Source organism: Rhinatrema bivittatum, chromosome 8 (assembly GCF_901001135.1).
Source record: "Rhinatrema bivittatum chromosome 8, aRhiBiv1.1, whole genome shotgun sequence".
Lineage (NCBI taxonomy): Eukaryota > Metazoa > Chordata > Amphibia > Gymnophiona > Rhinatrematidae > Rhinatrema > Rhinatrema bivittatum.
Genome location: NC_042622.1, coordinates 33,479,863 through 33,494,064, shown reverse-complemented (window position 1 = coordinate 33,494,064; position 14,202 = coordinate 33,479,863). Strand labels below are relative to the sequence as shown.

Sequence of the window (14,202 nt, the reverse complement as noted above, 5' to 3'; positions counted from 1 at the left end):
AATGCATTGTAGCCAGCTCTAAAGACTCAAGTACTTTTCATATGCAAAAAATGAGAAAAATCTTAAAAATGACTTCTTAATGCCAAAGCATATATGCTAAGCACACTTACAATACCTCAACCTTTTTCTTTTAATTAAAAAGGAAGTTTATTCAAGTGCTCCGTGTTGCTGTAAATTCCGCGGTGATGATTTCTGTTCCAGGAACCTCTGTTCTTAGCACCAGAACTGGGTGTTCTCGAAGTTTCATTTTCCCCTGACATGAATTTGACCACAATGCTTAGTTCAAATGTCCTTTGAGGTGAAAAGATTGCATCCTGAATAGCGCTCAAGAAGTGCCTTTGGAAGATTAGTCAGGGAAGGCTCTTCCACTAAGGAACAGCGCTGCTTGTCCACTATGAATTGTTAATGGTCCCTTGAAGTTCACGGTGTTATTGTGGCTGAAATAATAACATTGCGGCTTTTAAAATGCTGACAGCCATGGAACCTGTTGCTATGTGGTGCCTAAGAATGAATCGAAATGCTTGGCAAACTCTTCTTTGCTTTTCTCTGCAACTTCCTGGCTAATTTGAAATTCCCCATTGCTTAATCCAGCACAAACCCTTGATTTTCTTTGATTACTACAGATGTAATCCTTTTATGCTTAACAGATTTGTCCATTGTCTATAAATACATCAAATCCAGTGTTCCTAGAATTCAGACAAAATAAATACTTTTAAAGAATACCCAGTTGTTCTGTTAATCTCAGTATTTGACTTTGGTGTATATCTGACTGCTGTACATCTGCAAACTGCTGGGTACACTTGGCAATGCTATACGAATAGACGGTAACTTTTAAACAGGCGTGTGCGCGCCCTCGTGCGAGCGTTTGCCGGTTCGCGTGCAGAGATGCTTCCATTTGATAACATATGCGCATATACGAGCACCAGTTATAAATTAGGCTTGATTGCACGTACATGTCTGCAAAATTTTAAATGAATGCACACATGTGCGGGCAAATCCCATGTCTACCACGTAAGTGGGAGAATTTTCCAAGGGACGCGCGCCAACACCCTAGGTTGTTTTCCCAGTTCGTTCCCAGTTCGCCCAGGTAAGGGAGAGGACTTCCTAATTCCCCTAGTTAAATGGCCTTCCTTCTCCCCTGTTAGTCCCAACCCTTAAGACCCCGCTGATCTTCCTATTTTTTTGTTTTGTCTTAGAACTCGCACGCCACCCTTTGCAGTAGTAAAATTACATGGCAGAGGACCCTGGCTCGTGCCTTTGTGCATATTTACATGCTCATCTTTTGGCCTTCCCCCGACATGCCCATGCTCCGTCCCCTTCCAGAAACGTTTGGCTTGTGCGCGCGACATCGAGATACCGTCTTGGGAGACTTTAAAGTTCCGCTAGTCGGGCGCCGATCCAACCTGTGCACGTATCTCCCAGTTTAGGCGCCTGCAGGCCTTTTAAAATTCACCTAATACAACCCAACTTTCAAATCTATTCCCAGCACTGGCACGTGTAATTGAATGCGTGGAGATTTATTCTAGTATTTTATAAACTATGAAAGAAAGTGCCTATCTACCTATTTTATAATTTAGGTGTGAAAAAAAAAATATAACACATATGCATAATAACCCTGGGTCTGCTCAGTTGGGAACTGAAACACTAGGAGTCTGACTGCCCAATCAGCGTGAGACCTGGGTGCTGGCCTTTCCCCTGAATAGTTTAGGGCTCAGAATTTGTAAGTAAAAAGCCACAGGCAGTGCTCATCAGCCTAGCTGAGGTCTGCAAAAAGCAGTGGTACAGCTGTGTGTTGTCTTTCTCTGTCTTTAGCAGAAGTGATCAGAGAGGAGGAGATAATCCAGGCCTTGTTTTTAACTTGCTTCTGCCGTCTGGACTCCATCCTTATCCTCCTTGACCTGTCCGCTGCTTTTGACTGCTGTTGACCACCACCTACTCCTTGATACTCTGTCCTCACTTGAATTTCGGGACTCTGTCCCGACCTGGTTCTTTTCTTACCTCTCTCATCGCACTTTTAGTGTTCCCTCTGGCAGATCCTCATCCTCATTATCAATTGGTGTGCTTCAGGGTTCTGTCCTAGGCCCTCTACTATTCTCCCTACTAATTTTCTTGGCACTCTGATTTCCTCTCATGGCTTTCAATACCATTTTTGTGCTGATGACGCCCAGATTTACCTCTCCACACCAGAAATTTAATCAGAAATCCAGTCCCAGATCTCAGCCTGCTTGCCTGACATTGCTGCCTGAATGTCCACCGCCACCTTAAACTCAACATAGCAAAGACAGAGCTTCTTATTTCCCCCCACAAGCCCACCTCCCCTCTTTCCCCTTTCTCTATTTCTGTGGATAACATGGTCATCCTCCCAGGACCCTCAACCCATAACCTACGAGTCGCCTTCTCTATCCAAAAATCTACTTTCTATATAACATTGCCAAAATATGTCCCTTCCTTTCTGAACTCACTACCAGATCCCTTGTCCAGTTTCTCATCTCCTTCCGCTTAGACCATTGAAACCTGCTTCTCACAGGTCTCCTGGCGAGCCCTCTCTCTCCACTGCAATCTGCCCTAAATTCAGCTGTGTGACTTATCTTTTGCCAAAGGTGCAACACTCAAATAATCCCTCTCCTGAAGTCACTGCATTGGCTCCTTATCCATTCCTGCACACAGTTCAAGCTCCTCTTACTCACCTACAAGTGCCTTCACTCTGCAGCTCCTCACTACCTTTCCTCTCTTAGCTCTCTCCACAACTGCCTCCTCGTGCACTCTGCTTATCAGACAAGTCCCTCCTATCTGGGCCTTTCTCCTCTACCACCGACTCCATACTTTCCACCTGGCTGCAACATGTGCTTGGAATAGACATCCTGAGTTGGTGCGTCATGCCTCCTCTCTCACCTTATTTAAATCCCGTCCAAAAACTCACCTTTTTAAGGCTGCTTTTAAATCTTAAGTCTCATTGTTTGCCTTCAGCCTCATTAACTAATTTTAACCAATGTCTTACTATATGAAACTCTCAAACTCTCTTGACCTGTATGTTTGTCTTGATTAAATTGTAAGCTCTATTGAGCAGGGATTGGTCTTATGTGAGGTTTGTACTGTGGTGCATATGTCGACTAGTGCTATAAAATACCAAGTACTAGTACTGTATATGCAGAGGCAGGGATTTTATAAAGTTTGCGCACATAGGGGTAGATTTTCAAACCGCGCGAATTGGCGTACTTTGCTGGCGCATCAGGCGCAAGCAAAAGTACGCGGGATTTTAGTAGATACGTGCGTAGCCGCTAAAATCCTGGATCGGCGCGCGCAAGGCTATCGATTCTGTATAGCCGGCGTGCGCCGAGCCACGCAGCCTACCCCCGTTCCCTCCGAGGCCGCTCCGAAATCGGAGCGGCCTCGGAGGGAACTTTCTTTTGCCCTCCCCTCACCTTCCCCTCCCTTCCCCTACCTAACCCACCCGCCCGGCCCTGTCTAAACCCCCCCCCCTTACCTTTGTCGGGGGATTTACGCCTCCTGGAGGGAGACGTAAATCCCCATGCGCCAGCGGGCCGCTAGCGCGCCGGGACACGACCTGGGGGCGGGTACGGAGGGCGCGGCCACGCCCCCGGTCCGCCCCGGGCCGTAACCACGCCCCCCGCCCGCCCCCAAAACGCTCCCAACATGCCCTGAAAACGCCACGCGGATCGGGCCCGCCCCCGACACACCCCCGACACGCCCCCCTCTGAAAACCCCGGGACTTACACGAGTCCCGGGGTCTGCGCACGCCGGTAGGCCTATTGAACATAGGCGCACCAGCGCGCAGGGCCCTGCTCGCCTAAATCCGCCCGGATTTAGGCGGATTTAAGCGAGCAGGGCTCTGAAAATCCGCCCCATACCATTTGGAAAATACTTGCGTGAGTATCTTAACTCTGCCAGTTCACACAGTCCATCTCCAGTTCACCTGTACCCTCTGTTACTTCACTCTGAAACCCTGCCCATTCACCCAAGCTTCCCATCCAAAAATTGCAGACAACAGACAAGCCTGATTTCACTTGTGTGAGTCAATTAGCAGGTGTCAACTTTACGAATAAGTTTGATAATTTCTATGTATATATCTATAATAAAACAACAACTACTGTGTATACTTCTTGACTCTGCTCTGGAAAACCCCTAGACTACCCCTTTTTTGAGCTGGTAAAATCTGCGTGTGAAACAGAAAATACGTATCTACTAGCGCTGCATATATGCAAATACATGCTACTTACGCATGCATAAACTATTGTTCCAGCCAGAGCCCTTTGAAAATTTACTCAGTAACAATAATAATAATAATAATCTCATATGCATTTGTTGCAGTTGGTTTATCGATGGAAACTGTGGAACTTGCCAGCTGTTGCAGTTCATCAGATCGCACTTCTGCCGGGCGATTCAAGAGGACACGAACCATGCGTAGTCTCCAGTTTCCTGTTGGGAAATTAGGTGAATTGCCGAGTCGATGGGCTTCTAGAGAGAGGACAAGAGACCTCCCAGTGCAGGGGGTGACACCTGCTGGCACAGAGACAGCCCTGAAAGGTTCAGCCTGGAAGGAGACTTCCAGGGCTTTTGGCCAGCAATGGGAATGATATGACCCCTCCCAAATGTCAAGGGAGAGCATGGAGAACATTCATCAATATCATTTTACTATCATTTTCCCCTCTGTTTTGTATCCCCTCCCAACTAACTTTGGTCCTTTCATTGCGGTGACAGCCCTCAGCTGGAGACCACACACTAGAGCTTTTTCCAGAATCCTGCAAACCTTGGCACCCTAAATATGGCCACTAAGTATCACCATTATGCAACGAAGGACTACCTCCACCCCTGGGGCTGTGAATATTCCCTTTGTAGCATCCCAAGGGATGGAAAATCTGAGCCAGGTATCAAACCCAGGTCCCTTCACGAGGCAATGTGTAAACCCAATTTAATTGTGATAATAAATTGTAAAATGGCACAACCTACCACCTATTGATGACATCATTAGAGTAATAGGGAAATGGGGTAACTTTGATATTACGCCCAAAGTTTTCATTTCTGCTTGGAGGTAGCCTGCACAGAGCGGCAGTGGCTATTACCCTTACCAGAAGGCCTGGAGTAACCTGCACAGAGCGGCAGTTGCTATTACCCTTAACAGAAGGCTTGGGGTAACCATGCACAGAGCGGCATTTGTTGTTATCCTTAACAGAAGGCTTGGGGGTAGCGTGCACAGAACGACAGTTGCTACTGCCTTAAAAAACTTGCTGGGCAGACTAGATGGACCATTTTGGTCTTTATCTGCTGTCATTCACTGTGTTACTATGTCACATCATTGTTTCCTTCGCTATATGACTACCGATGATACCATCTGTTGCTTCTAATAGTCCATTTTTTATCATTAAGATGAAGATAGACATATGACAAGCCCAGGCTTTCAGAGAAGCAAATTTATGCGTCTCCTCCATAAACATTTTCATCTCTCATAGAAGCATTGTTCTGGGGATGACTTGCATCTTGGAGGTAACCTGAAGGTTACCAGATGGCTTTAGATCATTAAATACAGGAAGAGCCGTTCCTGGTTTTATCCCATTGCATGCAGAGGCCAGTACAGTAGCCGATTTCCCTACGAAAAGCAGAACTATAAATCTTCATTTGTAGCTGAAAACGGAGACCTCCATGTGTGACTTGGTAACCCTTAGAGAAACGGATATATCCTTCTCAAAACATTCTTTGTAAGGCTGAGCACAGGAGAGCAGATAAAGGGGCTGCTATCTTGCCATTTCTCCAGTGTTCACTATTTTAAAGAAAAGAGCAATGCGTACGGGATGTCAAAGTTTCCACTGAATTACAGCTTCTGGTCTGATTTACTGCGGTGATGGCGGCGGCAGCTCAAGAGCGTGAAACATCTTTGGCGCACCCCCTTACTCAGGAACAGGGGAGCATGCAAAAAACATGGAGAAACTCCCCACGCCCCAGCGTGCTGTCCCCCCTACAAAGCTGAAATTATCTTCAGGGTTTCATGGAGCTCCGAGTGCTCAATTAGCTTCGATTACAGGGTTTTACGGTGTCTGCACTGTCTAACAGGAAAAATCTGGAATCTTTCTGGCAACTTTACAGGGGCTCAAATCCTAGAGTAAATTTTATGTTAGTGCAACGCGTGCCTGATCCCCCAAGGAGAAAAGATGAAGATGTGGCAGTCTGCGTTTCCTCTGACTTAGAATGGAGAACAAGCAAAAAGAAAACTTGAGAACCCATAGCAGGCGTGGATTGCTGTCTTTTTTGTTTTTACAAATAAATTAAACCATATACTTCAAGTATAAGAAAACGAAATTTGCATCAGCAGCCAAAAATAATCCAAATCCAAAGATGAGATGCCATCTCCCTAAAAAAATAAAACTACGGCAAGTACAATAATGTAGATAAACAGTGTGGACTAATAAACTGAGCACGTCCCAAATGAAATCTGCACAGGCAGGGCAGTTTTCAAAGCGGCCTGAATGAAAAGCTTGCTCCTCCAACATGGCTAAAAGCATGTGGGGTTTCCATAGTGTGCACAGTTTTAGCCACGTTTAAAGGAGGCATTCCTGCAGGCAGGTTTAGATGGGGGGGGGGGGGGGGGGGGCAGTCAAGGGGAGGAAATTCACACACCCTTTTGGGATTTCCAAAGGTCGGCGTGGCTTTGCCCCCTTTCTTGGCCACTTGCACTAATAGCAGGTGCAGAGTCGAAGGCCACTTTTAATGCATCTGAGATTTTTTTTTTCCCCTTTGAGAATCAGTGCAAGGTGGGCAGGCTAAAATAACAACCTGGGCTATGAAAAATGTTCCCCTAGATGTCAAAATGATCTTATTGTTTGCTATCTTTGACATGCATGATTTTTCTACATAAAGGTTTGAAAATCCATTGTGAGTGTTTTGGGGGAGGCTGACGGGTAAAAGTATGCATAAAACTCTGCTCTTACCTGCACTCACAAGAGGCATTCCCAGGGATGGATGTTCAAAACTATGCATGGAAATCTGAAGGCAGAAAGTTCCACCTGTTCCAACCGGAGTACAACGTTCTTGATTTTGCAAGGTGGAATCAATTAGGTGCATAAAACCACTTTGAAAATTAGGAGATGTTAGCTTTATGTGTGGGGTTGCAGAATTACATTCTCTTTGATAAGAGCAGGCAGCAGTAAGGCAGTCCGATGTACTCAGCAAAGCTTTCCCATAGACACAGAATGGGGAGGCAGCTGGACACTTCCGGCTCTAAGTCTAGCTGACGTGTCCAAATTATATCTGGTCCTGCTGGATTCTGCTCTAAATACGCCTTTTTTAGTCCTGGGATAGCTCCCTCTTACTGGTCATCCTTCTCCAGCCAAACTAGGCAAAAATGGAACCATTTCTTGAATACTTGCCAACAAGGAAAATCTAAGTATCATAGACGCAAGTATTGCTTGCTCAGGTTCCATTTCAATCGCTCTGTGAGCCAAAATAAATTCCATTCATTTTCAATAGTTATGCCGCCTTCTTCCAAGTTCTTTCCACATTTGCAGCGTTGAAACATTTTTGTAAAGGGGAAGGGAGAAAGCTTGCTCTCTGTTTATAATATCTTTTTTTTTTTTTTTTTTTGAATTCTCTGTTTATTGTTTTCATAAAAAAAAATTTAGAAAACATATTGACATACAACTGAGAATAAAGTCTTAAGAGTCAGATAATACAATGATTTACACAGGTAATTTTTTTTGTTCAACACAAAAGGAAAACATTTACCCGACATTCATAAAACTAATATTAAAGGTAATAGAAGTGTCTTTTCTTTTCAATCGAACGGTCTTAAGGAAACAAACAAAAACAAATGAAATTTATGCATTCAATCCCTTAATATTTCTCTATTCCGGACTTTACATTGCAAGAAGATCCTTTAAACCTTCCGGATCAGTAAACGAATAGTTATTACCGTTCAGTTTTACGATACATCTGCATGGATATTTCAAATTGAAATAACCGCCTTTCTCCAAAACTTTCCCCCTATACTGTAAAAAGTTTTTCCTCCGTATCTGAGTGATCTTTATTAAATCTGGAAATATCCACATTTTTTCACCATAAAAGGTGCCTAACCTGTTTTGAAAAAACGATCTCATTACGAGGTGTTTATAATATCTTAAAAAAAACACTTAGCTAACTTTTCTCTTTGGGTGAATGTACATGAAAACATTTCAAATATTTATTTTTTCAGTTTATAAAAATCAATACTCTTCAGTTTTAAATTTGTATTTGCTTATTTTAGTCACTTACTTATGTCATTTGAAAATTTAAAAATCCAGATGAAAACAAGGAAAAATGCTATCAGCATTGTCTGATTACAAAAATATTCTATTAACCAGACAAACGAGCAAACTTAGGCAATCTGAGCTCCTAAGAGTAAAGGATCCTGAAAAACTAAGGGGTAGATTGTATAACGTGTGTGCACGCACACACATGGACGCGCTGATTTTATAACACGAGTGAATAATCTTATAAAATACGTGGGCCACGTGCACATGCGCGCCGGAGTTTATATTCCGCGCGCGTATGTGCGAGTGGTGAGCGCAAGGGCGGGAGAAATTATTAAACCTCTGCAAGGCGACTCATTCCGGCCTTCCCCAGAACTTCCCTACCCCCCTACCTAACCTCCCTTCCCCTCTCCTCCCCACCCACTAAACCGTACCTTTTTCTGTTTTTTCTTTGTTGAACAACCTACTTCAGCTCGGGAGCTGAAGTAGGTTGCGCGTGCCGGCAGCTGGGTCTCTGGGACAGAGAACAATGGCGCTGTCCCGGCCGCACTGCCCCTCCCCGCCCCCCTGGCCCACCCCTTTGAAGAAGCCCGGCACTTGTGCGTGTATTGGGGTTAATGTGCGTGGCTGGGCCCCTTTGAAAATTGGATCGGCGTGCGCAAGGCCCGGCCACACATGTAAAGCCCAGATTTTATGCGCGCAGGGGGCCGGATTTTAAAAGCCCTGCGCGCGTAAATTCAGCTGGATTTACACGCGCAGGGCACTCGCGCGCCGGTGCGCTTATTTTGCACAGGCTGCCGGCGCGTGCAAGTCCCGGGGCTTCGTACAAGTGGTGGGAGGGGGCGTGTCCAGGGTCAGGGGGCGGTTCGAGGCGTGTCCTGGGGCATGGCCGAGGCCTCCGGACCAGCCCCTGGGTCGGGTGATGGTGCGCCAGCAGCCCGCTGGCGCACGCAGATTTACACCTGCCTCGGGTAGGTGTAAATTTGCTGACAAAGGTAGGGGGTGGTTTAGATAGGACCAGGGGGGTGGGTTAGGTAGGGAAAGGGAGGGGAAGGTGTGGGGAGGCGGAAGGAAAGTTCCCTCCGAGGCCGCTCCGATTTCAGAGCGGCCTCGGAGGGAACAGGCAGCGCGCGCCGGGCTCGGGGCGCGCAGGTTGCACAAATGTGCACCCCCTTGCGCGCGCCGACCCCGGATTTTATAAGATACCCGCGGCTACGCCCGTATCTTATAAAATCCAGCGTACTTTTGTTCACGCGTGGTGCGCGAACAGAAGTACGCGCGCACGCTGTTTTTGAAAATGTACCCCAGGGTGTTGAAAATCCGGGCTTAAGTGTTTTTGTATGATTAATTGCAATCTAGGCTGGATTAAAATTAGTGTCTCTATTTTGTTTAATTTTTTTTTACTTATTTTTATTTACTTGGAATAATCTCCCTTCTAATTTGATAAGAGGACTGTATCATGATTGTATGAAGGTTATTTCTTACTCTGAGTATCTTTCTTTTGAATTGGAATGGGTAATTCACATGATATTCTTTGTTTTGTTTAAATGTAATATTTTTAAAACTCTAATAAAAAAAAGAATGCTGTTTGGTATAAGCAAAATAGAATTGCAGAATTTGGGATTCCTGATGAGTTGGAGGTAAATCCCCAGCAAGCTGAGGCAGACATGATGTCTGCTATAAAAACTGCTTCACAAGGGACCTACGCTCTCCTTTGTGAGCAGATGAGACCGCGCTGCTGTCTGCAATTAGCAGGGCTGAATTTCTAATGTCCATATCTGCTGCTCAGTCGCAAACAGCAGACGCCTCTCAAGGAAGGACAGGTTTCGAAATCAGGCTGGGGATTTTGGTAAAAAAAAAAATAAAAAAATCAGTGGTTAAAATATAAAAACCTGCAATTTTTCTGTAAAAAAAAAAAAAAAAAAAATCATCCTCAACACCAAGAAGGAAGGGCCTTATGCCCAAGGAAACGGGTGTTGATCCCACTCAGAAAGGTGCTTGAACTGAAAGCGTGCCCATAGGATTTCCCTTGGGCTATAGCACTGCAGTTAAGTCTGTCAACGAAGGACATTCTGCGTGAGAAGGGTCTTACGGAGGTGTACGCGTAACTTATTAGACTTACATGTGCTGCGAGGCATTGGCGAAGTATTCCGAGTACTGGGGGGCGGAGTCTTCAGGTCCGTGAGGAGCCGCATGGCTGATGACCATCAGAACGGGCCGATGAGGATACACCTTCTTTGACGTTCGGAAGAAACTAATACTGTCATTGGTGATCAGGTCAGTCAAGTAATCCTTAAAAAAAATAAATAACATGAACAGTTTTACCAAAAGATTACTTACAGACCATTCTGGGGCCTGGGGTCAGCATGAAAGAGGAGATCCTGACCCTTCCCCGTAACTGCACCCCCAAACTTCATTTTTTCTTGCAACAGTGAAGGTGACCAAATAAAACTCAAAGCCTCATGAAAGTTAACAGACAACAATATTTACCCAGAAAAAATGAAATGAATTATCAAGTTCAATGTAAACCAATCCATATGGCCTTCCATTTTCTTACCTTTATCTCAAATATGTTGGAAACCCAAATAGAAAATATTTCAAACTCACCTGAGAAAAAGACTGCATTACACCAGATATACACGTGGAATGGATTTGATATGCAATAAATTATCTATCTACACATACACACATATACATGTCTATACAGTACACACACACATGCGGATGAGTGTAGAGTAGTAGCACGTATATGTCCTGCTACGTACAGTGACAGTATGTGTGCGCACTATAATGTTGTTTTGGAATTTCAGGCCAACTTCACCAATTAAAAATGTGCCATGCTGTGTTCAGAAGTCATTATTCCATTTCATTGAGGTGATTAGTCAGTCGGTAGATGTCACAAATAAAACACTCAGTGTTAATCACTGAAGGACCTAGAGGCTCTTACACCTGACAGTGGTGTAAAGAATACATCTGGAAAACCATGTTTAAGTGAGAGTATTCTATCATGGGTTAAGCAGTGCCATCTGGATCTCAGATGCTATCATCTTACGACAAACAGCTCAGTGGCTCCCAGACAACATTAGAGCTTGTGCTGATACGGATTAGTTCTGCTAGAGGCATACTGGAACCAAGATATCTCAGACTAAAATAAAATTCAAAGCCAATGCATTTTCAAAGTAATATTACTGCATTTGAAATCACATCTCACTGTAAAATAACAATTTTAAACAACAGTAAGACAGCATGAAGACTGAAAAGACAGCGGGGTTATTGACTTATCATATTAGGACAAAGTAAATTAACACCTGTTTCATGATCATTCATATTAAATAAAGCTAGGCAAGAAGATAAGTTGTGTTTGATCCATTGCTTCTGGAAGAATGTATCACTTTACTATGCTCTTTTGCCTGGTTTTATTCCCTCCAAATGATCATGAAACCAGCCCACGTTTCCCTTGCTCTTCTCCCCTGCAGTGAGTCTCTTGCGCCATAGAATTTGTCTCCAATTGCCACTCTTATTACCATGCATCTCTTGTTGTTAGTTTCTTCCTGCACAGCTCTTGGAGGCTTCTGTTTGTGGAACCAATTGAGTAGATTCAAACGATAATGATAAAGCACTGATAAGCTCACAAGAGGAGGGAGTAGAGGAGATGATAACAAGGCTGTCAAAGAAAGTGTTAATGCTAATGATATTACAAGTTACTCAAGTTCTCAACTCCATCCTGGGAATACCCGACACCCGGCCAGTCAGGTTTTCAGGATATTCACAATCAGGCCGATACAGTACAGCTTTACCCCTTATTTAGTAAGGGGTAATAGCGCGTCCAAAACGCGCGTCCAAGCCCCCCGAACCTAATAGCGCCCGCAACATGCAAATGCATGTTGATGGCCCTATTAGGTATTCCTGCATGATTCAGTAAGTAAAATGTGCAGCCAAGCCGCACATTTTACTTTCAGAAATTAGCGCCTACCCAAAGGTAGGCGCTAATTTCTCCGGGGACCGGGAAAGTGCACAGAAAAGCAGTAAAAACTGCTTTTCTGTGCACCCTCCGACTTAATATCATGGCGATATTAAGTCGGAGGTCCCGAAAGTTTAAAAAAGTAAAAAAAAAAAATTAAAAAAATTTGAAATAGGCCCGAGGCTTGAAAACCGGATGCGCAATTTTGCCAGCGTCTGGTTTCCGAACCCGTGGCTGTCAGCGGGCTCGAGAACAGACGCCGGCAAAATTGAGCGTCGGCTGTCAAACCAAACAAGAGGTGCTAGGGACGCGCTAGTGTCCCTAGTGCCTCTTTTTACCACCGGGCCTAATTTAAATACATTTTTTTACTGTATCGCGCGCACAGGAGAGCGGGTGCTCGCCTGCTCTCCCATGTTTTTTACTGTATCGACCTAAATGAATATGCATGAGAGATTTAAACACAATGGAGAAGGCACTCACAAATTTCACTCATATATATTCATTACAGATATCCTGAAAAGTAGACTTGCTGAGTGTGTCCCAAGGACTGGTTTGAGGACCTCTAATCTTTCCTATGCTAACAAATTTATTTGCGTGATACACAAAGACAGGATGAGCCAGTTTCAGTTTTACCACCTGGAAATGCAAGGAGCTATAAACCTGCTCTTCATAAGAAAATCAGATCTTCATCCTTATTGTTACACTTATATGGTAGGAAATCATGACCACTTCTTGGTTTTATGGCCAGATTCAAGTGTAGGGTCTGAGCTGTGATGCATGAATGATTTCTTGACCTTTTGGCTGAGATTTTATCACCTGTTCAATATGAGGGATTAATATCCTGCACCCAGCAATGCTAAGGGCATACTTTGTCATTACAGTCAAAACGGAGAATTAAACCTCCTTTTAACATTTTTTTAAAATCCTCATATTTGCAAGGGAGCATAACCAGTAGTGACCTACTCAATCCCTTTTTAATATGGAGCCATATGATCAGTCTTCCTGTTAAATCCCAAACTGGTAGAAATTTTAGCTTAGACAAGAAATCTACGTTTTGTCCATGAAGACTTGTTATGTGTCATATCACTGAAGATACTGGGGTCTATATTCAGTAGGCTGTTTAGTGGATAAGTTATCCGGCTAAAGGTAGCTGGATAACTTGCCCCTAATATTCAGTGGGATAAACGTTCCACTGAATATAGATAGAGCCGGATAACTAACTAACTGGCCATTAGTTGAATACGACTGGTTAGATCTAAAGTTATCTGGACTTGTGTGGCCAAATAACTATTTACTCAGATATCTTCAGAGATATCTGGGTAAGGAGAACAGCTTAAAAAAAAAAAGCACTAATTCACGGGCCTCCCAATGTCCACCCCAACACCACAATTAAGAGTGGACCAGGAAATGTCAGACTGGTTGCCATTGCGTTGGGTTGTTCCACAAGGATCACTTTTGTCAGCAATGTTGTTCAACATCTGCCTTCTACCATTATTCACATTATTACAGGAGATGAAGGTTTTCTTTCATCATTTATGCAGATGATTTACTGTGACTGGAAGTTTAGACGACCAACCATATGCAAGAGGTTACTGTCCCTGTGAATACTGTTTTACAATGGATGAATCAGAATGATTCACTAGTTAATGTTAAAAAAGAAAACAAAACAAAACCTAGAATGGATACCATTTGCATGTGTTCCTCTAGAGATAGGACTGGTTTCTGATTATCAAAATTTTAGGGAAAAAATTGAAAACCTTTTAATATGGCTTTTAATTGATGTTATAGATGTTGAGATTCATTTAAATGTATGTTTATTATTAATTACAAGATTATAAGATTGTTATGTACAAGAATTTTGTGATCCATTTCAAACATTTTTTGATAATGAATTGTGGAATATCAATATATGTAAATAAATAAAAAAATAAATAAATGTCTCAATCCCCCCCTCCCCTGCTCACCCCAAAAATGGGCCCCAATCTGAGAAGTATGCCTGAACAG

General features: G+C 43.7%; 1 protein-coding gene across 6 annotated transcripts in view; it reads right to left on the bottom strand.

The window, feature by feature from the left end:
• Window positions 1-14,202, bottom strand: part of SULF2 (sulfatase 2) — a 371,939-nt gene that overhangs the window by 76,357 nt on the left and 281,380 nt on the right. For all 6 annotated transcript variants that reach the window (XM_029611055.1, XM_029611054.1, XM_029611059.1 and 3 more), the window contains one exon: window positions 10,360-10,529. In XM_029611055.1, coding sequence (XP_029466915.1) covers window positions 10,360-10,529 — 170 coding nt within the window. The remainder of the gene's footprint in view (window positions 1-10,359; window positions 10,530-14,202) is intronic.